Here is a 23,169-nt window from a genome sequence, read left to right as displayed (position 1 = left end):
AATGCTTAAAAGCAATTTACAGAAGTCTCCTCTTCAATATGATAATGAACTGAAGAATTGAAATCACTTAACTTCATTTACAAATCATGAATATGTATCAGTGCCTTTAAATGAAAGGACGACTAAAACAGATATAGTGTTTGTTCAATTCATTAAAAGGAAGACAATTTATCAGGAGGTTTTTTCCACTCCTAAACTAAAGCTATATGCAAATGTCAGTAAATCAAGACCTTGCGCTAATTCTGCAGCATGATGAATATTTTTATAATCCTAATTAGAACCAGTCATTTAGTTCAGCAATTTCCCCCAATCTAGCCAATTTGAAATTAAAATAGATGCCTTGATTACAAAACTCATTAGCAAAGAAGCACCCTTTTTGCTAACCAGTTCATTTGGAATGCACAAGCTGAATGAAGTGAGGAGCACTTGTGTTGTCAATTGCCGTAAGTGAAGTGAGCCTTAATTGTTGGCATTGTGAAGTATTTGTATTGCTGCATGTTTCATTGCAGTATAATATATCATTCATTAAAGGTAACAAAAGCATTTTTAAAATTTAATTAAGTGCTGTTGGTGCACCAGGTAATTTTTATAAAGTCAGATGTCACAATTGTTTGCATTTGAAGTATTGATGGGCATTACCGTCAGAAAGAAGACGTATGATTCTACATTTATCATTCTGATTATGGTAGGCCTGGCAGTTTTAATAGGAGATGGGAAATTAAATTATGCAACTTTGGCTCTACTTCAGAAATGCCCAATGAATTTTGTCCTGGCAAAATACTGAACTTTGGGCTTGTGATGATTTGTGGTGGCAAAGAGAAAGTAACGGCTTGTGAAACTTGATTTAGCCAGAACAGACTTTCCTATTGCTTGTTATTTATGTTATAGACACTTCATGAGCAGGTTTTACTTTGAAAAGGGAAATATAGAGATAAATGGAGCGAGACACATTTGATGCTTAAATGTGCTCTTCTGCTGGAGCAACCTAGTTTATTGTGTAACAGAGCAAGGATCCTGTGGCTTATTCCTGGCCATGCTAAATCATGGCTGTATATTGATTTTATCTGGAGCCTAAGTGGGGTGAAGAGTGGTTATAAATATAGCAGATGGGAATAAAAATGAAGGAGTGAAGAAGGCTGCAGAATAAGAACACCAGGGGCATGATTTATTTTGCCTGACTGTAGAGATCTAAAATGTTGCAATGTACGCCTACATTGGGTGTCGTGGCTTCGTATGGTAGTTGATGGGGATCTACTGAATGGTGTTGATTGATTTCTGGAAGCAAATGGAGGTGACTCTTTTAGGATGAGGTAAATTGTACCTTGGACTCATTTGTATTGATGAGGCCTCTGCTGAGTGTCAAGGAAGTAATTTCCTTTGATGAGATGTAACTATTTGCTATATTACCTGAGATTAGAGGACTTGAAACCAACCCTGCTGTCTGGATGTGTGCAAAATGGATTACAGGGGATACGATTCCAATATGATCAAAACAGCGAAAAGCATTTCGTTTCCTAGTTCCTGTTATCGTGCCTACAGATTCTAATGACTCTCACCCTGGAGAAGAGAGCAAACATGATGTGCAAGCAAAGAAGGAGTTTGCAACCTTTTGTTTTTATTTTCCTTGAGGCAGCCAGCTGGATGAACGATGCTGAGGGGTGAAGGCACAGTCTGTCACCCTCATCCTGCACAAACAATGCCCTGCACATGTCTGTCTGTCACATCACCAGCACCCAAGGAGAGGGGCAGTCTGTGAGGGTGCTTCCAGGGGTGCATTTCTGTGTGCTGGACTGGGAGCTTGCCCTCAGGAGTAGGAATGGCAGGCCTGGAAATAGCAGGCTGGCCCTTGCTCTCTGTTCTGCCCCTAAGGAGGGGGTGTTTCAGCTTCCTGAAATCAAAGTCTTTTTATACAGTTGAGAGACAGAGAAGCTCCAGGAGGCAACAGGCAGGAGCTGATATGTCCTGGCAGAACTTCCAGTGTGCATGGGGTACCCTGTGTGAGAATTTACAGCAGATGCTGTAGTAGTAAATGGGCCACAAGGTAGAGAGGGTCCTTCTTTTATGTTTTAGCATGCAGTCTATTAAAAAGTTCATACATTTAATTTCGAATCACTTTGTGTCTATTAGGTGAAACAGGTTTATGTAATGGTAGAAGCTTGTGTGTTTTTTCTTGGATTGCCCTTTGCCAGCAGGCTTCTCTCTGTTGCTCTTGCCTCTCCTTTTTGAGTCACAACAAACCATCCCTGTCTCCAGTGCTTGTTTTCAGTGGGGAAATGGACCATGTTCTGATCTGATAGCATACCTGAGGTGCTTTACAAAAGATGTGTGCAGTCACACATGTAGCAGCTGATATTCAGTGTGAGTCCATTGATTTTAGCAGGGAAATGCTGATTAACATCACTGGAGAATCTGACCTGAAAACATGTACAGTTTTCTTTTCTCACATAAAACAAGACAGATGTAGTTTATGCCTCCCAGTGCACAGGGATTTTCCCCCCCTAAAATGTGCCTGGTGAGAGATGCAGAGTCCCTGGGCGGAGAGCCTGTGTGCAAGCTCTTTCTTGTGTTAAGGCAACTACTTATTTCTGTTCAACCTTGACATATGAAAATTCACTTTTTTAAAAAATTTTCTTATTTTTTTCTACTATTTTTTTCCCCCGTCAGATAGAAGCTTAATGTAATCAATTTTTCTGGGGAATAAAGGTACCAGAAGAATCGCTGCAACTCCTCTGTCCCTTTACTAGGCATGGATGATTCAGCTTTTCATGCCTGTTTTGTCAGTGGTGAAAGAGAAGGCCAGTTCCTGAATTTTTGGTCTAGCACCTCAGGAACTTCAATCCCAAGTGTTTAGAAATAATGAATTGGTTCTTTAAAAGTAATGAGTTTGGTAGAGAAAAAGTCAGAGAGGTGTGTGAATAATTTCAGTTGTCCTCTCTTATATGTCTCTTGTGCTTCTGGGACTGAGGAAGTGTTGAAAACCATGTTTTTCAAATGCCTCCTCACAGTTAATAGAATTAGAAATTTTACCATTAAAAAAAAATGGGACAAAACCCTCAAGATTTTCATAATGTCCTGATTCCAGTGCTGTTCTTCTGCAGGGCATTTATGCTTCTAAGACACATATCTTTATTTATGCTTGCAAATGCTGCACATCTTCAGTTGTGTTTTGGCACATATTTCAGCTGGCTGTCCATATTAGTTGTCTGGGGGAAGAATGGTGACCTGTTTGTGTAGGGCGTGCACACACCTGTGTGCAGGTTTGAAGTTTTGCAATAGAAGCCCCACATAAGTTTTGTGACAGTTACAAGAAGTTCTTCCAGAGTAATAAAATTCTTTAGTTTTGTGTTCAGTTGATTTTTATAGGACTATGGTGGCTGTAAAATGAAAGTTAGGGCATGATGCAGTAAAATTTTGGTTCATTGGGAGTATTGTGGGTATGATAAAAGGAGGAGCTGAGGCACCAAAATGAAGGGTGATATTTTTGAGAGGAGGACAATTGATCAAAGAAACAACAAAGCTTAAAGCCTTATAGAAAATCCTTGTGATTCTGTAGTACAAAAGGAGGAAAATGGGATCCTTCCCACAGCCTCCTACCTTGGGCAACTCATTTCTGCCAGAGGTTCAGTGATCATAAACTGTCTGAATATAGATTTTGTAGCATTTTATACTTGCAGTGTTCAAGAGATAAAAGCACGTACAAATAACATGTTAGCAGAATATATTGGATCCAAGGGGATTTTCCTGCCATACAGTAAGAGAACAATAATGTCATCAAAAGTTTTGCTGCCAAAACAGGACTCTAGCTTTGTCCTCTAACACAGCACTTGCTTCAGGCCAGTTGATTTTCTCAGATCTTGGTGCAAGTCCACGAGAGTTATGCACACATACCCAGCGGCAGAAATGTCACAAGTCTGAAAGTTCTGCTGCAAAATTAAGTCTGATATTCCCTAGCTAGATGAGTTGTACTTTTCTCTAGTGACAGCATGGAAAAAGCTGCTTTATTTTTCCTTTGCAGCCTTCCACTATGAGTTATACCATACCATCACTGTGAACCTAGATTAATACCAGAAATTATAGTTACATTAAATCAAGTTTGGTGAGTTGTTGTTGACTCTAGTTGTTGCCTTGAATTGAGTTTGTGTAGTTCTGGGGCTTTGGAGAAGCTTTTTCTTCATCCTACTTCATCAGATGGTAGGAAGTTTTCAATTAAATGGGATAAATGGCTTAAATATAGACACCATAGAATATTTACAAACCTAGAGAGCTGCTGAGAGAGGCTAGATAAGAGCTTTCTTTTTCTTGTGTGATCTGCAGTTGCAGATTCATTTATTCCAAAGGTACACAGCTTGATTGCAGGAGCTGGGTGATGGATGAATCAAAGATGACAGTGTAAATGGTGTCTGCCCAGCAGCCTGGAGGGATCCCTGCAACATGTGAGTTTCTCATTTGGTGATTTTTCTGGCAGTGATGCCTCAGTGCAGTGACAGCTTCTGCTCCAGCTGTCAAGCTAAATTGTTCCTGATGGTTGCTGGTATTTACAGTGATGATGTTCATTTGGGTTCCTCCAGTAAACAGTCTTGGATTGGGATGAACTGAATCTCTGTGAGGTGCAGGGAGGAATTTCTCGTTTTCCATGAGACCTCTTACTCTTCCCTCTCTGCATGTGATCTCTGGCTTGGCTGTGTATGTGTGGAGATGGATGCCTGTAAAATCAGGCTCTGCCTTTCCCTTCAGTTGTAGCCTATTTTCAATGCATGGATTGCCAGGGAATCTGGTCAAAAAGAAATTTGGCTGGCTAGAGGTGAGCTGAATTACTCCACTGGATTTTAAGAGTTATAGTAAGAGCAGTACTGGAGAATGTCTTCAAGATATCAGAGGCCTTCATGGAGACCAGAGCTGGCTGTTGAGTAGGAGAGTGAGGCTGAAAGGAATCTAACTTTCTTTATTATATATTCAAGCTTGCAGAAGCCTCTTCATTCATCATAGGACAGGATATGAAAAGTGTGTGGTAAGGGAGATGGCCAAAAATAATGTATTGTACAAGATCTGGGGTGTTTGAGTAGGAGATAATATTTGCTGAAGCTACATCTTCAATGCTATCAGAAATTGAAATTTTCTACCTTGTTTTTATAAAATTTTTGCTTACAGAATTTATTTCATAGCAAGAGTTGTCCTATGACCAGCTTCTGTGTTCTCTTCTGGGGGACATAAGAGTCCCATGAACTAAGGTGTGCTTTTCTCTGGGCTGGTTTGGTGCAGTATTTGCCCTTTGTCCCAGGCAGCATAGAGCACAGGCTGTATGTGTGGACCAGAGCTGTCCAGAGAGGGATTTCTCCCAGTGCAGAACGTGTACATGTCCTAAGCAGCATCTGTTCATCTACTGTAGTTCCCCAGAACACTTTCAGGATGGCATTTGGGGCACATCCATGACCAAAGGAGATGTGTGGTGGCAGCCTATAAATGCCTGCTCTGCCCCATAAATCCCTGACAGAACCCACGGCCTCGGGCTGAGGGGGCACAGTGCCCTCATGGGGGGAATGGAGTAGAAGAGCAGGGACAGCTTGTGACACAGCTCTGACTTTGTGAAGAAACACAGCACTCTGAGAAGTGGGGGGCAGCTCCTGAGGACCTGTGAGGTTTGCTGCTCTTCAGCTGGTGAGGGGAGAACTAGTGGAATGGGCAACTGCACTCTGTCAGGGCTGATCCCAAGTGAGAACAGCATTTTCACCTGGGTGAGATGAGTTCAGGTGTGTGTCTGCTCAGTGTCTGAGGGTGGTGGGTGACAAAAACTGAGTAACCATCCATGTCTGGGAAAATGCTGATGAATGGCAAACTGCATTGGGTGGCAGGTGTGTGTGTTAAATAACATACGATTTAAACTGGGGCAGAATACATTGCTTTAATTTGGCTAAATGACATATACTGCTTGAAACCAGACTAATATTTCTTTCAAGCTGTGTGCAGTTTTTTTTTCTTTTACATGAACAATGACTATGTCTCAAAAAAAAATGCTGTTCTAAATGCAGTTTAAAACCTGTTCATTAATGCCTGTGTACACAATTTCAGAAATATTTTTTTTTCCACATGAATAAATAAATCAGAAAAATCTTATGTAAGTTTAGAAAGCGGTTTGGTAGTGTGAAATCTATTTCTTCCACTAATCTGAAAATATCCCTTTGCCATTAAATCCTGGTCTGTATAATATAGAGGTTAACCTACAAATAGTGCCACAGGGTTTGTAAAGGAAGGAGGAGAGGAACAGCCAAGCATGTGATTGTAGCTTTATGTCCCACTTTGGCTAATGCCTCAGCCTCTGCTGCTTTGTCCCTTGTAGTCTTATGCTCAATAAACATGAAAGATTGGTCTGTAATAGCAATGAATGCACCCAGATGCTTGCACTGTAATTAAAGGCATATATCACACAATAAAGCACATTTGAATGAAAAATCTTCCCATTAGACGTGTGGTTCACATTTATTTCCCCTTATTGTTAAACTTCTGGAATATAACCATTGATGGAGTGTAGGGAGGGACTTCTGAAGGGCTGCAATGTGAAGCCCCCAGGAGCACAGAACATTTTCCTGTTGGGCTGGGAGGGCACAGAGCTCCTCAGTGCAGGCTGACCTGCACAGCAGCATTGGCTTCATCCACGTGGTTGGTGGATCCAATTAGCACAGACCTCAGACCCAACGCTGCCTAATGATTTTTAAGTTGAAGAAACTGGACTAAGGGATCAGCCTGGCTTTGAGGCAGAAAAATCAGCAGCCATTAGAGGTGATTCACTCTTTTGTGAATGTTAAAGAGCTGATCTGAGGGGAAAAAGGAGTGAAGCAGCCTCTGTGGACAGGAGCAACCTGAAACCTCCCTCTGCCTCTGGCTGAGCCTATTGGAAGCCAAAGGAAGAAATTCTGGTAAAGATTACTTCTGGTGCACCTTGTAGCCTCTGGTAGCCGGAGGCAGCTCTGCCATCTCCATCCCATTCTGATCTCTTCATGGTCCCAGTATTGTTCCCTTGTTCCTGTTCTCTACTTTAGTCCTCCCTCAAACTCTATAGGTGATTTTGAAATGGTTAAAAGATCATGGAGAAAGGAATAAATAAGCAATCAGCAAAGTTAGCCTTCCCTTAAAATGGCATTTCTATTTATAGTACTTTTTGTGGATTGCTAAATTCTTTAGCAGTGATTGAAATGTGTTTTGATTGACCACATTGAACATATTTTTTCTCCAGATTTTCAGTTTAGCTAAAAAATATGGCAGCAATATTTTTCATCTTGTTTCTTCACCACTCTAGCATTTCTGGAGGTAGAGGAAAAGCACAAAATAAAAGAGAGCCTGTTTTTCACCCAGGGCTAAAACATACCTTAAGCTCTTTGTGATACTCATTTGTGACACTACTCCTGCTGCAGCTGTATCTGGATTTCTTGTTCCACTGGAAACCAGTCATGGAGTAGAAAACCAAAAGATGGTCTGCTCTTAGCAGAAATCCCAAATTTTTGGCTAAGTGTGCTTGGTGCCAATGAGGCTTACAAAAAATTGAATTGTGAAGGTTTTTAATTGAACTCTTTTTTTTCCCACTAGTTTAATCTACTTTTGTCTTTTTTTGGCGATGAAGTGGCAAAGCAGAAAGAGCTGAGCCTTGCTTTCAGCATCAGGTTTAAAGTGGACCATTAAGTGAAAGCATTTTTTTACTATGAAATCATGAAAGGTGACATCAGTGCATTGTTGTAACCTGAAAGACTTAATTAGAAACCAGGTTGAGCTGTACAATTACATCCTGAAGTCAGACATTTCCAAAACATTTGGTCCTTGTTCAGAAGATCCCTGACCAGTGTCTTACTGTGATGGGATAGAGGCTTTCTTTTGCCTGAAGACCTAGTCTTACTGATTAGCTTGTGTAATATTTTTCTTAAAATGCAAAAAAATTCCAACTTATCACCTTCAGAAACCTTTACTATTTTTTTCCTCTCTGTATGGGACTGATGACAAAAATGTAATTAGTATTTAATTTCTGTCTTGACCAGTTTTCAAAATAGCCTATTTCCAGTATTCCATCTATGATACAACATCTGTAGGGAACTGAGTAGCTCTGGGGAATCTCAGACATGAATCAGTCTGGGCATATTCTCTTTCCATATCTAAGACAATCTGGCTGTACAATGCTAGAGAAGAACCTTGGGCTGCAGAGAGGTCTCTTGATGCAGCTTTTAATCACCTGGAAAGGAAATCAAAGTAAAGGGATAAACTGGTCCATTTGTTTTCATTACAATTACTAGTTTTTACTACTCTGTGTAAACAAAGACCATAAATTTGGTGCTGGTAGACTTCTTTCTACTAAGTTCAGCCCCACAAGCTGTTGCACAAATCTTTTTGGCTCGAGACAGAAGATTTATTTTTAGCTTCTTTAGTGTGGAGCTGTCAAGGGTGCCTTACCTGAATTGTGGTTTCCAGGCAGCTTGTGACAAGAGAAGAAAAGGATAAGCTCTTTTTTTCCATTATTTAGGGCTCCAGTAGCACTTCCAAGTTTCAGATCTCAGTATCACTGGAGCCTTACCTTGCAAGGTGGCAAGGATAGGCAGCTCCCTTGGAGGAGTTGGAAAGAACAAGCACACACAGTCCTCGAGGTGGTTATCAGCTTGAAGGTGACATTAGCCTTTGCATCCCTAATGGTGACTCTTGACACTCCAGGGGTGTTTCACTCATGCCCAGACTGAGGGGAATAGTGGAATAGAAGAAAGAGAGGAATACCCCAAATTTTTCTTTCAATGCAGCCTTTTCTGATGTGGGTAATAAAGCCAATTCCATGGCAAGAGTTGCTCCTGCCCTGGTTTCAACCAAACAACTAAAGTATTTTAGACCTGAGTCCTGTACCTACAGTGCTGCAAGTAACACGTCCTGCCTAACAGGACAACCTGAGAAAGGGGTTTCCTAGACCCCACATTTTAAACATTACACTGGTGCAGTGAAAGGGAGAGGTATCCATCTGTCCTTAAAAAAGCAGGGATGGAAGAAGTCATAAAGAAGTAGGATGTTGTCCTGGGGTACCAAAAGCTGTCTTCATGGCTGTACTGAATCTATTCTGTGTTGAGCTGGCTGTTGTCAGACATGGCTTATCTGTTCTGTACTCTAGAGACTGAAAAGCACTGTGAATTTTTCCTCCAGTTCATTTTCTTTCTAGGAATGACCTTTCTGAAATATTAATGATGACACCCTTCTTCTTTTGCAATTTCATTTGTAACACAGAAATGTAGAGAAAAGATACACCTTGAGTTTTCTGAGAATTTGCAACTTTTTCTGAGCCTTTAATTTTTTTCTAGTGCTAATGGTTTTTGTCCTTCTGTAAAGAAAATTTAAGACCCTGCAACAGACTTTCTTTTCTGAGTTATCCTTTGCATGCAGTCCAATTTCCTACAGAAATGTTGACCTAATTTTATTTTTCTTCTGCCCTGGTTTGAGTTTTTGGCAGGAACCCTCCACACATCTTGTAGATTTTTCCCACCAGCTCTGGCTGAGAAGGTGCTAGCTTGCTTTGTGCTTTTCTGGGATCAGAGCCATCTTTTCATGTAAGCAATCTGAGCTACTGCTTGGGATTGTGCTCTTCTGAGGCCAAGCAGGCCAGGCTAATCTGACCCTCCTCTCCCATTATGTGTCAGCTGCTGCCAAGTTATTCCCTCTAGACCCACTCTCACCCTGATGCATTTATTTTTAATGCATCTTTTCATCATCAGCTGCATATATTGTCTGGAGGGAGTATGGTTTTTTTGTGTAATAAATAAATTGTTCTTCTAAATGCATGTAGTTCAGCTGATCTTTCTCACTTCATCTGACATCATTTGCACGTTTAGATGACTGGCAGGAAGAAAAATATGGAGTGTCTCACCAGATGTTTTCTCAGGCCAATAGACCTGATTTCATAGCAAGAAATAATATTTGATTTTATTTGCTTACTGGCTTTCATGTATGTATGTTCCTTTTATGTATTTTCCTTCTTATGTGTGTATACATGAAAGTCTATAAATATCAAAGCTCTGTGAATTTCTTTAGTCTGTTTTCTATTGCTTTTCAGTCTGTTAGTGACATCTATACATGCTTCTTGCAGTGATGGAGTGTACCCAGGGTATTGTATGCTTGGTCTTTCTTGGGCTTGCCTTCAAACTTCATTCTTCTGTGTGCTTCCTCCATGAAGCCCACACAGGTCATGAAATCCATCTCAACCAGATCATGTTTCTGGTGGGGTTGTTTCTTTCTGCACTAGTCACTGTGAGCTTTTTTAGTGTCAGTAGAGGCAGAAGATTCTAAGGCTTGAACAATGAGCAGTTTTAGATGTGTCTTGCCTGTCTAAAAATGAGCCTTGGTGACTAGCTCATGGTCATGGATAACTAACATCAGGGGATTGATTCTCTCCATGTGTTTCCTTCATTGCTCATTCTTCTCTACTCTCTCCTTAACTGGAATTGAAGCAGACCAATTTTTTAATCTGTTCTGAGAAGCTTTACTTTTCCAGAAAACTTAAAACCTTTTTTTTCTTTCTGCTAGCTCTCCTTGGCAAAATAAACAAAGCACCTAAACCAAATTACCCACAACCCTGAGCAAGATCTTGCAAGTCAGCCAACGTGATGTGTCACCCTTAGAGTTTTTACTAGAAAATTGCAACAACATTTTTCACTTGCAACACTGCGTGTCTATAGCTTCTTTCTTTACAGTTCTGTAGTTCTGAATGTGTTTCTGGCTTGTGGCTTGTGTTTGTGGCACAGAATCTGACACCAGGGATAAAGCTCCTTCTTTAAGGGCCTTGCCAACTTGCTTGGAAACAATGCTGGTGTGAAATAAAATGTTGCCACTGTTCTTAGAGTTTGAAGACGAAGCATTCTGCCTGTGGTACATAAAATCCTTATGATTCAGATTTGTGCTGAGCAAAACAAGCAGGAGTTAAGGTCTGGCCTGTAGTGAAACAAAGTTGGGTATCACTGGGGCTGCCAACGTCTTTCCTTGCACAGATTGTGTTCTTGGTGAGCTGCAGGGCTGTGTTGGTGGCTGTGATATGTTTGGTGCTAGCTGTGTTTGCTAGTCCTTGAGTGGGGAGTGATGCTGTTATCGTGATGCTGTTTGGATAAATATTTGCCATTTACCTTTTTGATGGTACAGCCTTTCCTGTTGTAAGTGATAGGTCTGACTATAGACTACTGAGTGGAGGCAGAGTCAGTCTCTTTTGCTGCATCAAGAGACAAGACCAGCCCAGACAAACGTAAAGACTCATAATGGTCTTAATTTTTCAGTCACCAGAGTAAGTCAGATAACAGAGGAGGTTGCAGAAGGGCCATTCCCTCACAATACCATCCCCATGGTACTGGAGTCCACCCCTCTTGAACCACTGTGTTGGACTGCTCCAGGAGGTGGAAATGCCAGAGATTACTTGTCACTAAAAGCCAGAGCAGAGCTTTAAAATGGGAAAATCTTGGCACCATACCTACATCATTTTTTTTCCTTTGCTTAGTGTTCAGCCTTAGGACAAATTCATTTATATTGAATTCTACTGTACTTGCCACTAAATTTGTTGTCTTTTCTAAAGTTTGTCTTCTCCCGTGAAGGGAGATAAACAAAAAGTATATGTATATATTCAATTTTAATGCACACTAGAAATCACTTTATTGTATGTTTTATTTATTTATTCAACACTAACCTTTGCATTTGCATCTGTAAATAATATTATAAAACTGAACTGGGCCAGAGAGGCCTTTTAGGGATTTGTTCTGTCATACAGCTTTAAGACTCAGTCATCAGGTTAAAATTTGAAGTGGACGCCCAGAGTAAGTAGGTGATTAATAAATAAAAATTATTGAAATGAATAATATCCTCTTTATCTGAAATCACATAAAGGCTGCAAGTTCAGTTTAATCCTTCAGACATCAGTCAGTCTGAGTTTTAAAAGAGAAAAGAAAGAAAAAAACCCAGACCAGTAGCTGGTCTCTGGTTTTTAACTTGATAGAGTGGGATACTCCCTGAAAGAGACACTGGGAGACAGGAGTGGTTGAAAGAGATTGTGCTGCATGTCACTGAGCTTTCTGTAGCTACTGATGTTATGCTGCTGCAGAAGAAAAGGAAATGCCAGGGGCAAAAGATAAAAGGGAATCGAAGGAAATGTCTGTATGTAGTTAATCCTTTCCTCTCATGGTGAAAATGGTTAATCCATTGCAGAATACAATCAGGGTGCTAGACCCACTTGGACTCGCTTGTGAGCATGACTTAACTGGGACTAAGTTGCCTGAAGCCTGGCTAACTTGCACCTGTAATGGAAACATGCAAAGGATAACCAAGGTGTTTGACACAACTGATGCAACTCAGTCCGTGCTGAGCTCCCTGTGTGTGTAAATCATGTCCAGTGACTCAAGGAATATTCCTGGCAGGAACTGTGCTGAAGTCTGGGCAGAGTCGTAGCACTGTAGAATTTTGACTTTGGAGTGTGGATTCTCAGTTATTGTTTGTAAAAACCTGTGTGTTCTGAGAATTAGTTATCTTAATATTGATGCTGACTTCATAAGCCTAATCTTGAATTTGGACAAGGAATTTTCTTTTCCTGGCTCCTTTAATTAAAAAAGACAAGTGATGCTTTGTTGCTTTATTTTAATTCTACACAGAATTCCTTTTAGAGCACAGGACTCTATCATATTTTTTCAGACAATCACCTGAAAAGCAGAGGAAATCTGGCTGTTGTGGACTTGTAATGCAGTATGTTACCCTATCTAGAGACAGTGCTAAAGAAATATGGCCAAATTAGAATGTTCAGATAATATTTGATCTCCTGAAAAACATGGGGTAGGAAATCTTTCTTAATATTTCTTACAAGCTTAGTGGTGTTGGCTGAAGTTTACATAATTGGAGCCCTTTTTGACGTGAAGATTGAAGGACGCCTGTTTCCATATCTTTCCTCCATATGTATTTTACTGGCAGCTTGAGCTGTTCCTGGCCAGACTGGCATTCTTGTTGGCAAAAATGCAAAGGCCTAATTCTTTTGTCTGTACACATATCAGTTGCATTAGTTACTTGATGGAGTCTGAATTTCAGTTTCTGACTTTCTTTTGCTGACTATACAGTGATTTGGTTGTGTAGTTGAGTACAAACATAGCAAGAATTAATTAACTGCCTCAGGCTTTGGACACTGCTCAAACAGCCCTTTCCAATCATCTTTCTGTATTGATCTATGGTCCAGCTCTGATTTGGCTGCTGCCTGTTCACAAAATGTTAATATTCAGTGTGAGCACATGTAGTTTATTTTCCCAGTGACTCTTAGCCATCCATCACAGCGGTGCCACAGGACATATCACTAGGTTGTGAACCCTTCCAATCTGAACGTGGACCTGCCTCCAATTTGCAAATTCCGTTACTCAAATCAAATGCAATGCAGAATCTTGTGCTCAAATGATATAATTTTCCCATTAGGGACTTAAATTTGGCTATTACAAACATTGAAGTTTTTTCAGTTCCCTTATCTACCTCCTTAGCTGGCAATCAACCCTTGTTTTGTTAAGCCAGAATATATGTCAGATTAAATTTATTTGAAATCTTGATCAAAATGCTGCCTGATATTTAGTTCTCTGTGATCTAGTGGTAAAGCATAGTAGTTATTTCTCAAAGCATATTTTTTTCTCTGAAGAACCAAATTTGCTCATAGTTGGAGAAAAGGAGTTTACATATGTTTTGATTGTGAGAGAATGCATTGTGGGTAAGAAAATAATTACATGGGGAATGGTGTTTGTGGTATTAAGCAGAATATATATGAAGGAACATATGTCTGAAACTCATTGTGGAGTTGCATGGAAATTTGGTTACATTACAGCCGTGTCATTTCTTAACCAGAAAGACTCAAAAAACCCATGATATTGAAAATTTGGCTTCCAAGAAGAGTCATGTCACTATCTTTGGTGTTTAACTAATGAGCAGGTTGATTTCTAACTTATCTAAAAATTTAGACCTCGTTCTCAATATTAGAAAATATAAATTAGGAGCAATTTACTTTTCAATACAGAAGAGATCTGATTCATTCCACAAAAACAAGTAATGGCATGACCTTGAGGGTAGAGTCACTACCTCATCAGACTCATGTTGACTAATCTGATTTGACTCTCATTCTATTTGATACTAGGAACTCACATGTCACCTGCTTCCTATTAGGCAAAAAAAGCCAGGAGAAGAGCCAGCTTTGTTATATGGCAGTCAAAGTGAATGTGTTGACAGCTGAAATTTGGAAGGACAAAGTTGTTTGACAAGGTTTGGGAAGAGACAACCTGCTTTTGATTCTCTGAAGCCCAATGTAGTTTAAGAGTAAAGGGAAGACATTAGCCTCCCCTGGCAATGAGGGTGATCAATAATTGTGTATAATTATTGTGAACAATCCATTCATGTTCTTTAATCTGAGCTGATTTTAATACTTTATCCAGCAACAGTCTTCCTTCTTTTTCCTCAAAGTTTATACTTTCTCTCTCTCTCTGTCTTCCAGCTGTACAGCTCTATGGACTTTGGAAGAAAATGGCAGCTCATGCACGAGCGGGTCACTCCAAACAGGTTTTACTGGTGAGTTAGGGCCTCTGGCTTGGCTTGCTTTGGGTGGGGCATGGAGGGGAGAAGGGCATCTAACTTGAAGGGATTGGTTATTTTATCTGAATAAATTCAGTCCATAGAACATACCTTGCAGTGCCATAGTCTCCGTGTTTGTACCTCTTGTCTGATAAAATGTGGTGTCTTTTAAAGAGAAGTACAAGTCTTTTGATAATTGCAGAACTCCTACTTCTTCGTTGTTCACCTGCCTAGAGTAACACAGAGGAGCTGTTCAGTGCCTCAGTGACAAACCTGTGACCATTAAACTTCCTAGTTTTCAGCCTTTCAAAGAGTTACTTTAGCCTAGACACAGTCTTTGTGCAGAGCCAGCCACTCTGACCAGTCTCCTTATGCAATCTTGGTGAGAAGGGATGATTCACTCTGCTTTAAATCACTCTCTGAGAAGCCAGTTTTATTATAGTGACTAGTGAAAGCCCAAGATCTGCAGTTTGCTAAAAATCTGCTTTGTGACTCAATTCCTTCTCAATTCCCAAGTGTCAACCTCTCAAATTGGAAGACTGTCTTGAAATCAGATGATGAAACAAATTTAGTTCCTATCTCCAGGCTCAGCCATCTCTGATGCATCTTTTCCAAACTTCTTTTCACCATGTGAAGGCTCAAGAATTGACTTTTAGAGAGAAAAAGAAAAGTGTTGTTCTTCTGTAGTTGAATTTAGGATTTGGGGCTCGAATCAGATTCTTAATGCTGTACTTACTGTATGCCAGATGATGGGGTGTGTGTGAATATGTAGAAGTGCTGATTTATGGAATCTGTGCATAGCTAAAAAAAGTATCTGGTCCTTAAGATCCAAAACTATTGTAATATTAAGGAACCAGAGGGTCACATTTTGGATGGTTAAAAATAAAAAGGACTTGGAAAACTTTAAAATGTACTCCCAATTACAAAGCATGATACATATTTATGTCTGTATCTATATATCTTAGAGTCAAATTTTCATAGAAATTTTTGCACCTCATGGAAAGCCTCTGGAATCCAGGCACAAAATATCTATAGATTGTATTTTCAGTATTTCCACACCTTGAAGTGGAGGTAGACTCCTCATTTCAAATTATCTACATTCTTCTGGAAATCTCTCTAAACATCTTTAGACTCCAGCATTTAAAACATTCACTTTTGGCATCAGGTCTAGAGATTTCCCTTAGTGTCCATGAGGAATCTGGACAGTTTGAGAAGGTTTTAAACACCGAGGAAAGGAAGTTTTAAGGTTCCTAAGTCACACAGACCTGCAAAATATATCAAAGGTCTAGAACCTTGTCTGTCCATGTTAGAGACAGACTGACAGACTGGCTTAGTTCTTCAAATACAGAGTTTCTCAAGAGGACCTGTGTTTTCTGTCCAATCAGCTAAACAGCTGTGAATATCCCCTGTCCATCTGTCTTTGGAGGTCCTGCTGTGTTTGCTGAACAGACACGAGGATCATCATCCTGAGCAGGGGACAGAGGACCATAATGTAGGAAAGGAAGTAGTTTTTCTCTCCTGGTTCTGGTGGCAGATGGATGATTGACCTAACTTTGACCTAACTATCAAAAATCCTTTCATCTCACTATTCATGCTGGCTGCTCTGACAAAGGCAAGTGTAGATCCTCTCCAGGTGTATCCCTCTGTAGAGCAGAGAATAGCTGGTCCTTGGAATAATTGTAACCTATCCTTCAAATAGCACAAATAAGCTTAGGGGAGAGGCTTTCTTAGAAGATAAGGTGCAAGGGCTAAGATGACTTGGGAAGAAAAGCAGAACCTCTTTTTAAAGGACAGGTTGTGATGTTGTGCCTTAATTTCTGCTTCCATATAATAATGGTTAATGGAAATTGCTTGTTTGTCCATTTGACACCCAAATCTGTATTGTTTTCCACAGTCTACCTCATTTTTCATTGTCTTCTGCTGCATGGTTTGAACACTGTTTTTCAGCAGTGCATTATGTAATGTGTGTGTTTCAGGTGCCTTTTTCTCTTAGGAAATGTACAAGTCTTCTATAGTTAAAACTCATAAGACATAGACTTAGAAGTCTTTATTCCACTCAGAAACAGCAGAGGCCCACAGAGAATAAGCTTCCCAAGAGAGTCAATTAGGTTTTTCCCAGAGTGGGAGGGATTTGAAACAATCCATAGTGCAGGTATAAGAGGTATTGAAATTGTGGAACATAATAACTCCCCTTAGCTGATTTATTTATCTTTTTCCTTTCTTTCCCTGTAAAGCTTAAACTGTGATGTCTTCCAAGTTCTGGCTTGTAAGATCTTTATAGAAAAAAAATGCAAAAAACATTTTAGCCTCCGAAATTTGTTGATTTCTTTTTAGTGTGCTACAAAAGAGAGAGAAAAGTGAGTATAGCTGTAAGTTTCAGAGGGATGTAAGCCACTATGTTAAGCTCAGAGAATCATAAAATAGTACAAGTTGGAAAGGACCCTAAAAACCATCTAATTCCAACTTCCCTGGCAGGGCACAGGGCACCTTCCAGTAGACCATTTTGCTCAAAGCTCCATCCAGCCTGGCCTTGAGCACTGCCAGAAATGGGACATCTGTGACTCCTCTGGGCAACCTGTTCTAATGCCTCATCAGCTTCACAATAAAGAAGTTATTCCCATTTTCTATTCTAAAACTACCATCTTTAAATTGAAAGCCACTACTCTTTTCCTATTAGTACATGTTCTTGTAAAACATGTTCTTTTCTCTTTAGCTACTGAGAGGTGCTGTAAGTTCTTCTGTTGCCATGAGGTTCACACAGACCCACCTCTCAAGTCTGTCGGTCTCTCTCTGGATGCCCTCCCTTCCCTCTGGTGTGTCAACTGCAGCTCTCAGCTTGCCTGTGGCAAGGTTGCCTTTCCATGTCACCAGCCTATCACTGTCCCTGTCATCAGTCTATCAAACACTACATTATTGAACCTCTGAATTAAAACTTCCATGGAAGTTCAAATAGTAATGATAGGGAGATGCCTATGAGATAAGCTGCTCTTTTGTGCTGCTCTGCATTGTTCAGTAGCAGAGGCTCGGGTAAGCATCCTTCATGAAATGGGATGGTTTCCATCTGATTGGAATGCAGCTGGCTTTATCTGGGGCAGGTTTTGCTGAATGTGTTTCCCTTCAAAACCTGACTTTCATCTCTCAGACTGCTTTGAATGGGCTTGTGAAGACTATAAACTTCACCCAGTTCATGTGATCAGTCAACCTGACAAGAAGAGGTCTTATTTTTCTCTCTGAGATCTTTCTGAATAATTATACCTTCTCTGAGAAGACCTCACACATAGAGACCTTAAGACCAGGAGAGAACCATGATTGCTTCAGAGCTTGTGAGACTGGGATGTGAATTTTCCCTCAGCAGAGTAAGCACAACGTCTCTGTTAGTCACAGACACACAAGTCACTCTGTGCATTTTTTGGTGTAGCTCTAGCAAGCAGCATCTGTGATGGCTCTCTGGTCAAAACCAAAGCCCTAAGCTCCAATGCCAACTTGTGGCATTCTATCCTGGCTCTTGCTTTCATCTTCTTCCCTTAGTCATAGCTGTTGGTGCTACTCACTGGTTTGTAGTTTTGTGTTCTCATTCATTATGGATGCCACATGTCCAACTGTTCATGGGACATCTCTCATGGGTTCCTGAGCCTGCTCAAAGTTTGTACATGAGCTGAGATTCACCCCTGGGCCACTCACAGCTATAAAAAAACCTAGGATTTGAGTTCTCTACTTTGGTAGTAGTGATTCATTTGTTAACTACACCCACTGATGACAGTGGCAGAGCTTGAACAGAATGTGTTACTTGGTGTGTGTACAGGCATCCAGATTTGGCTCCCACATGCCTTGGCCTCAGATTTTAATAACTTAGGATCCTATAAGACTGGAAATAGCAAGTTTACGCTAATGTGATGCAGAAATTCCAAGATCAATCAAGATAACTGAAACCAGCATGGGTGCAAAGTTTGTTAAAATCCTACTCAATGTTCTTTTCTTTCAGAACACATTTCTGCAGCTCCCTCTGGGCCCTGTTCATTTTATATCACTATAACTTAGACACCTGTGCTGCCATGTGGAGGATATAAAAAAATAAAGCCCGTATTTTGTACTGTAGAAATGCTGGGGAAGCTTCCTCGCCTGTATAACGCATTCTCTGTTCTGCTGACTAAATACTGTTGCTCTCCTGGTAAAGATTTGTAGGACTTGAGTTGTCCTTAAGTATTTTTTTTACTACCTCTGCCTTTTCCCATGGCAGCACAATGGGACCAAGCAGGTGGGCAGGATGGTTTGGTTACTGGAGCATTCACCAAGCACTTTGCTGGATCACAGCTTTTCCCTGTCACCTTGGATGACTCCAACTGACTCTGCCTTGTTACCCTGTAGGTGAGACTGGGATAGGAGAGCACCTTGATGATTCTAGTGGGTCAAGTACTCAAATAGAGTAATATGAAGTGGTACAGAACTAGATTAAGAGCACCAGAGGGTACAAGAGAATGAAAAGATGCTTTAGTGGCATATGAAATCCTTTTATCATCTTATGGCTTAATTCTTTCAAATACAGAGTTTTTCAAGGGGACGTGTGTTTTCTGCCCAATCAGCCAAACAGCTGTGAATATCCTCTGTCCACCTGTCTTTGGAGGCCCTGCTGTGTTTGCTGGACAGACATGAGGATCACCATCCTGAGCAGAGGACAGCACTATATTCCTTTGGACATCAACACCCTTTCTTAGTGTTTCCCCAGGCTTTTCTTTTTTGGAGAACACATTCCTGTTTCCTGCCTTATGTCATCACTGAGGAATATGAAGTGGTGGATGTGGAATCATTTTCCTTGGTGTGGTTTTGAGATTTTTTGGGGGGGTTCTTTTGGTGGTTTTTTAAGTGGGTTTTCTTTTTTGGTTGTTTTGTTGGTTTTTTTTTTTGTTTTTTTTTTTTTTTTTTTGCCTTTTATAGCTAGACATTTCCCTTCTCTCATTTATTTTTTACTCGTGCTCTCTGGGACTGTGGGTGATTCTCTCAAAGCCTGGGAGCAGAAAAGTGGGGAATACCCATTTTCATGGAAGAGAGAGAGAAATCTGTGCAGAATTTCTGATGCCTCTGGTACTTCTGATACTTGGAGCCCTGAAGTCAGTGTGCAGCAAGAGTCTAGTCAGTAAAAGCCACTGAAATATACAGTATTGATAAAAGTTGGACAGATAAGACCAACAAGGCAGGAAAGGAGAGAGGAGGAAAATAGGACATGCACTAGCATGGCTTCAAGGAGCAGCATTTTTATTTGCAAGTAGAAAAATTAGTTGTATCAAGCACTTCTCAAATATATTACTGATTCTCTCAACAAATCTCCCCAGAATTTTTTTTTCCCCTTCTTTTCCATGATAATCAACCAGATTTGTGTTTTATTTTGGAATGGGTCTTTTTTGCATCTGTGAATGCCAGCCATACTCACTTTGATCTCTGAGAGTTAAAAATTGTGACAAGGGAACACTTTCACTGAAAGAATGAAAGAGGCTGTGTGTCCACTAACTTAGGCTTTGCTTTGGAGTTAAAGGTTTTCTGTCAGTTTCCTCAAACAGTTGTTTGAGGAATGAGACAACAAGTTTTGTCATATAAGGGCAAGGTTTTCAGTCTTTTTTGTGATTTTGGGTAAGAAAAGGTGATAAAATGTATCAGCCAGTGTATTTGTTTTTAGTTGCAGCCTGAATTTCAAGATGACTTTAGTGAAGGCTGGTTTGGATATCTGAGACTAGTGTGGCAGAAGTTAAGGGGTTTGCCTCAGTTTTTCTAAAGGTTATTGTCTGGGTTTGTATCTACCTTCACACAGATGTTTTTATCTGTTTTCATTTCTTCATTGTGACAGCGCTGCTATTTCCCAATTCCAGTGCCAATTTTGGTCCATGCAGACTGTTTCAGCAGCGGTTCCAGTAGTGACCTTTGGATACAGCTGACATTACCTTTACTTGCCTAGTTTGTCAGCAAAGAGATGGTTAGTCAAATATGTGCCTGCCTCTCCTGTAAATCCCACTAATCATTAACTGCCAGATGGTGTCATTGCACAGTGCTGGGGAAACATCGCCTGGTTTTTTACAGCCAAGTTTAGTGTTAGGAAAACATAGTCTTGTAAATGTCAAATTGGCTCTTAAATAATCCTGCATTAGAGTTTTTCAGGATTAAAACCATACCATACATGGAGCTATGGATAAAGGAATGACTCCAGTTTGGCCACCTACGAGCATCACCAAGGCATGTACTCAGTGCCTGTTACTGGAGCCTCCCTTGGGCTAGTGACTCATTTGGCTCTGGAAAGGGACTTGCTTCCCATGCCCCGTGGGCAAAAACACCCAGGGAAGGTTTTTCTCCTGGAGAGTAAAGCTAACATAAATCTGGAATGTGTTACTCAAGCCACCATGACCATGAATTGTACTAAGCTGAGGACAACATTTTCAAACTCTAGCCTCAAGCTCTGTAATAAGAGTTTAGGAGAGATGAGAATTTCTCATAAATTCTTGGCATATATTGGAAGATTTCCTTGCAAGGTCACTTTAGTTAATTAAAGACCACAACACCATGGTGATAATAAACCTAATTTTGTTTTCCTTTTCAGTATAAAATGGGCAAAGTGAAACTCTGAGACTAGGTATTTTATTTCATTTTGTGTGCCAACAGTTAATGCCATAAGCACTGTAGGTATTTAGTGGTTCCAAATGTTAGGTTGTGGGTGACTAACTTGTGATTACACAGTAACTCAGTGACAGAGATATAAATGGAACCTGGATATAGAGGTGGATACTTTTCATTGGCTGAAATAGTGTTTGTTTTTGTTGAAAAAGTTCCAAGTCAATAAAGGTATTTTGGAATTCATGGCAACATTATAAAAAAATTTCTCTCAGAAATTAAAGGAAGGAATATTATGAAATATTTGACAATTTTTGGATGGTCTTTTTAAGTAATCTTAAAATTTGACTAAAACTTCATTTTGCAATATATGATTTTAAAATTAAAGCAGGGAAAGAATGCAGTCTGAAACAAAGTGTGTGATAATTTTTCCTAATTATAACCCTATCCTGATTTTGAACTATAGATTGGTAAGTGCTCTTCCAGGGACATTGTGATAGACTTTCTTGGTATCTACGAGAATAAAATCCTAAATGACCCTAAGAACAGGAAAATCCTTCACTTTCTATCTCTGGGAAATGCTGCAGGACTGTTTTATAGGGACTGCGCAGACCCCACGAGTTCCATTAGTGCCTCTGGTCAGTGTAATGTTCAGACTACTGTTCCCCCTTCTGAGCTCAGTCCATATTCCTTTTTGAACAAATTGGTGAGAGATCGACAGAAATAGTTGGATGTAGAAAAGCATCTTTGTAGAAGGTGAAAAATACCCATAGTACAATACTGGAGAAATATTACAGACTATTTTCTAGTTTACCTGGGACTAAAACCAAAGATATTTGGAGGTTTGGTGTATGTTTATGCTGATGACTTTATCTCACAAAGGAAATTTGTTGCAACTAATCTCTTGTACTATGAATGTAAGCTCTAAGTTGTAACTGATGGATGCTTTAGTATTGTGTGGTGCCCCTCTCCTTACTGCCTGCTTTCCTAGGAAAATAAGTGTTTGACATTTTTATGAAGTCCTGTGGATGTCATGCTAATCAGGCTGCCTAGGCTTTCCTCTTTTAATGAGGAAAAAAAAAGAAACAATACTAAAAGCATTCTGACTAGAAGGATTGTGTGTGATTGTGTGATTTTGAAGGGAAATAATTTTAAGTACTTTAAATTCTCCTTTAAAACCCATGAACTACATAATAAGTGAACCCTAAGTAAAGAGCTGCATGATAAAATGTCACATTATGTATACACCTCTGTAATTCTGGCTGCTATCACAGCAAAAACAAGTTCTTTCAATGAAAGGTATATTCTTTGGAAGGGCAATTCTGGAATAGGTTGTCTTTGGAGGATTTCTCTTTCTAACCACCTTCTTTTTTTCTCTGACCTCTTTTTGCTTGAGAAACACAACATATCTTGCAGAAGGAAGAACTATCCCTCTCCACTAATGTAATGGTGGATGTCCTTGCATAAATACCAGCAAGCTTGTAGAATTTGTGATTTGTTGTGATTTTAGTACAATTTGTGATGTTTGCCACACTAATGTCTTTAATGTTCTGTGGCTGGAAGTTATTTTTTTCCTTAAGGCCTTAAAAAGTAAGGGCTAAAATATTTCTGCTCATTTGGCTTAAATCTGATGCCTACCACTACATGTCACCTGTTGCACTGCAGTTAGTGTTTTCAGCCATCAAAAATCCTTTGGCTTTGGTCTCCCAGCTGCCAGGTTTCTTTATCTCCCAGGAGCCAGTCTTTTCTCTTACCTCTCCCATTGGTGATTTTGGATAATTTTATAATTATAGTGTAATTTTATAATTATAATTTTACTCTCTTTGACTGAGTGTCTGAGACTGAAGCATACTAGATGAACCACCAGTAAGGAAGACCAGGAATGCTTTAAGGAAGAGTTTGTTGAATATTTCTCCCAGTTTCTGTTGATCCCTGGAGTGGGTCCCAGTATTGTGTCTGTCTGAGGAGCACAGGGTGGGAGGATCTGTGTTCTTCTCCTGCAAGAAGGTA

The 23,169-nt window shown here is 40.0% G+C and overlaps 1 protein-coding gene across 2 annotated transcripts in view; it reads left to right on the top strand.

Moving 5' to 3' along the window:
• The window catches only part of SORCS3 (sortilin related VPS10 domain containing receptor 3), a 262,549-nt gene that overhangs the window by 151,592 nt on the left and 87,788 nt on the right, over positions 1-23,169 (top strand). For both annotated transcript variants that reach the window (XM_059476918.1, XM_059476919.1), the window contains one exon: positions 14,492-14,565. In XM_059476918.1, coding sequence (XP_059332901.1) covers positions 14,492-14,565 — 74 coding nt within the window. The remainder of the gene's footprint in view (positions 1-14,491; positions 14,566-23,169) is intronic.

This window comes from Ammospiza nelsoni, chromosome 8, assembly GCF_027579445.1.
Source record: "Ammospiza nelsoni isolate bAmmNel1 chromosome 8, bAmmNel1.pri, whole genome shotgun sequence".
Classification (NCBI taxonomy): Eukaryota; Metazoa; Chordata; class Aves; order Passeriformes; family Passerellidae; genus Ammospiza; species Ammospiza nelsoni.
Note: the sequence above shows the minus strand (reverse complement) of the source record. Positions and strands in the feature narration are given on the sequence as shown.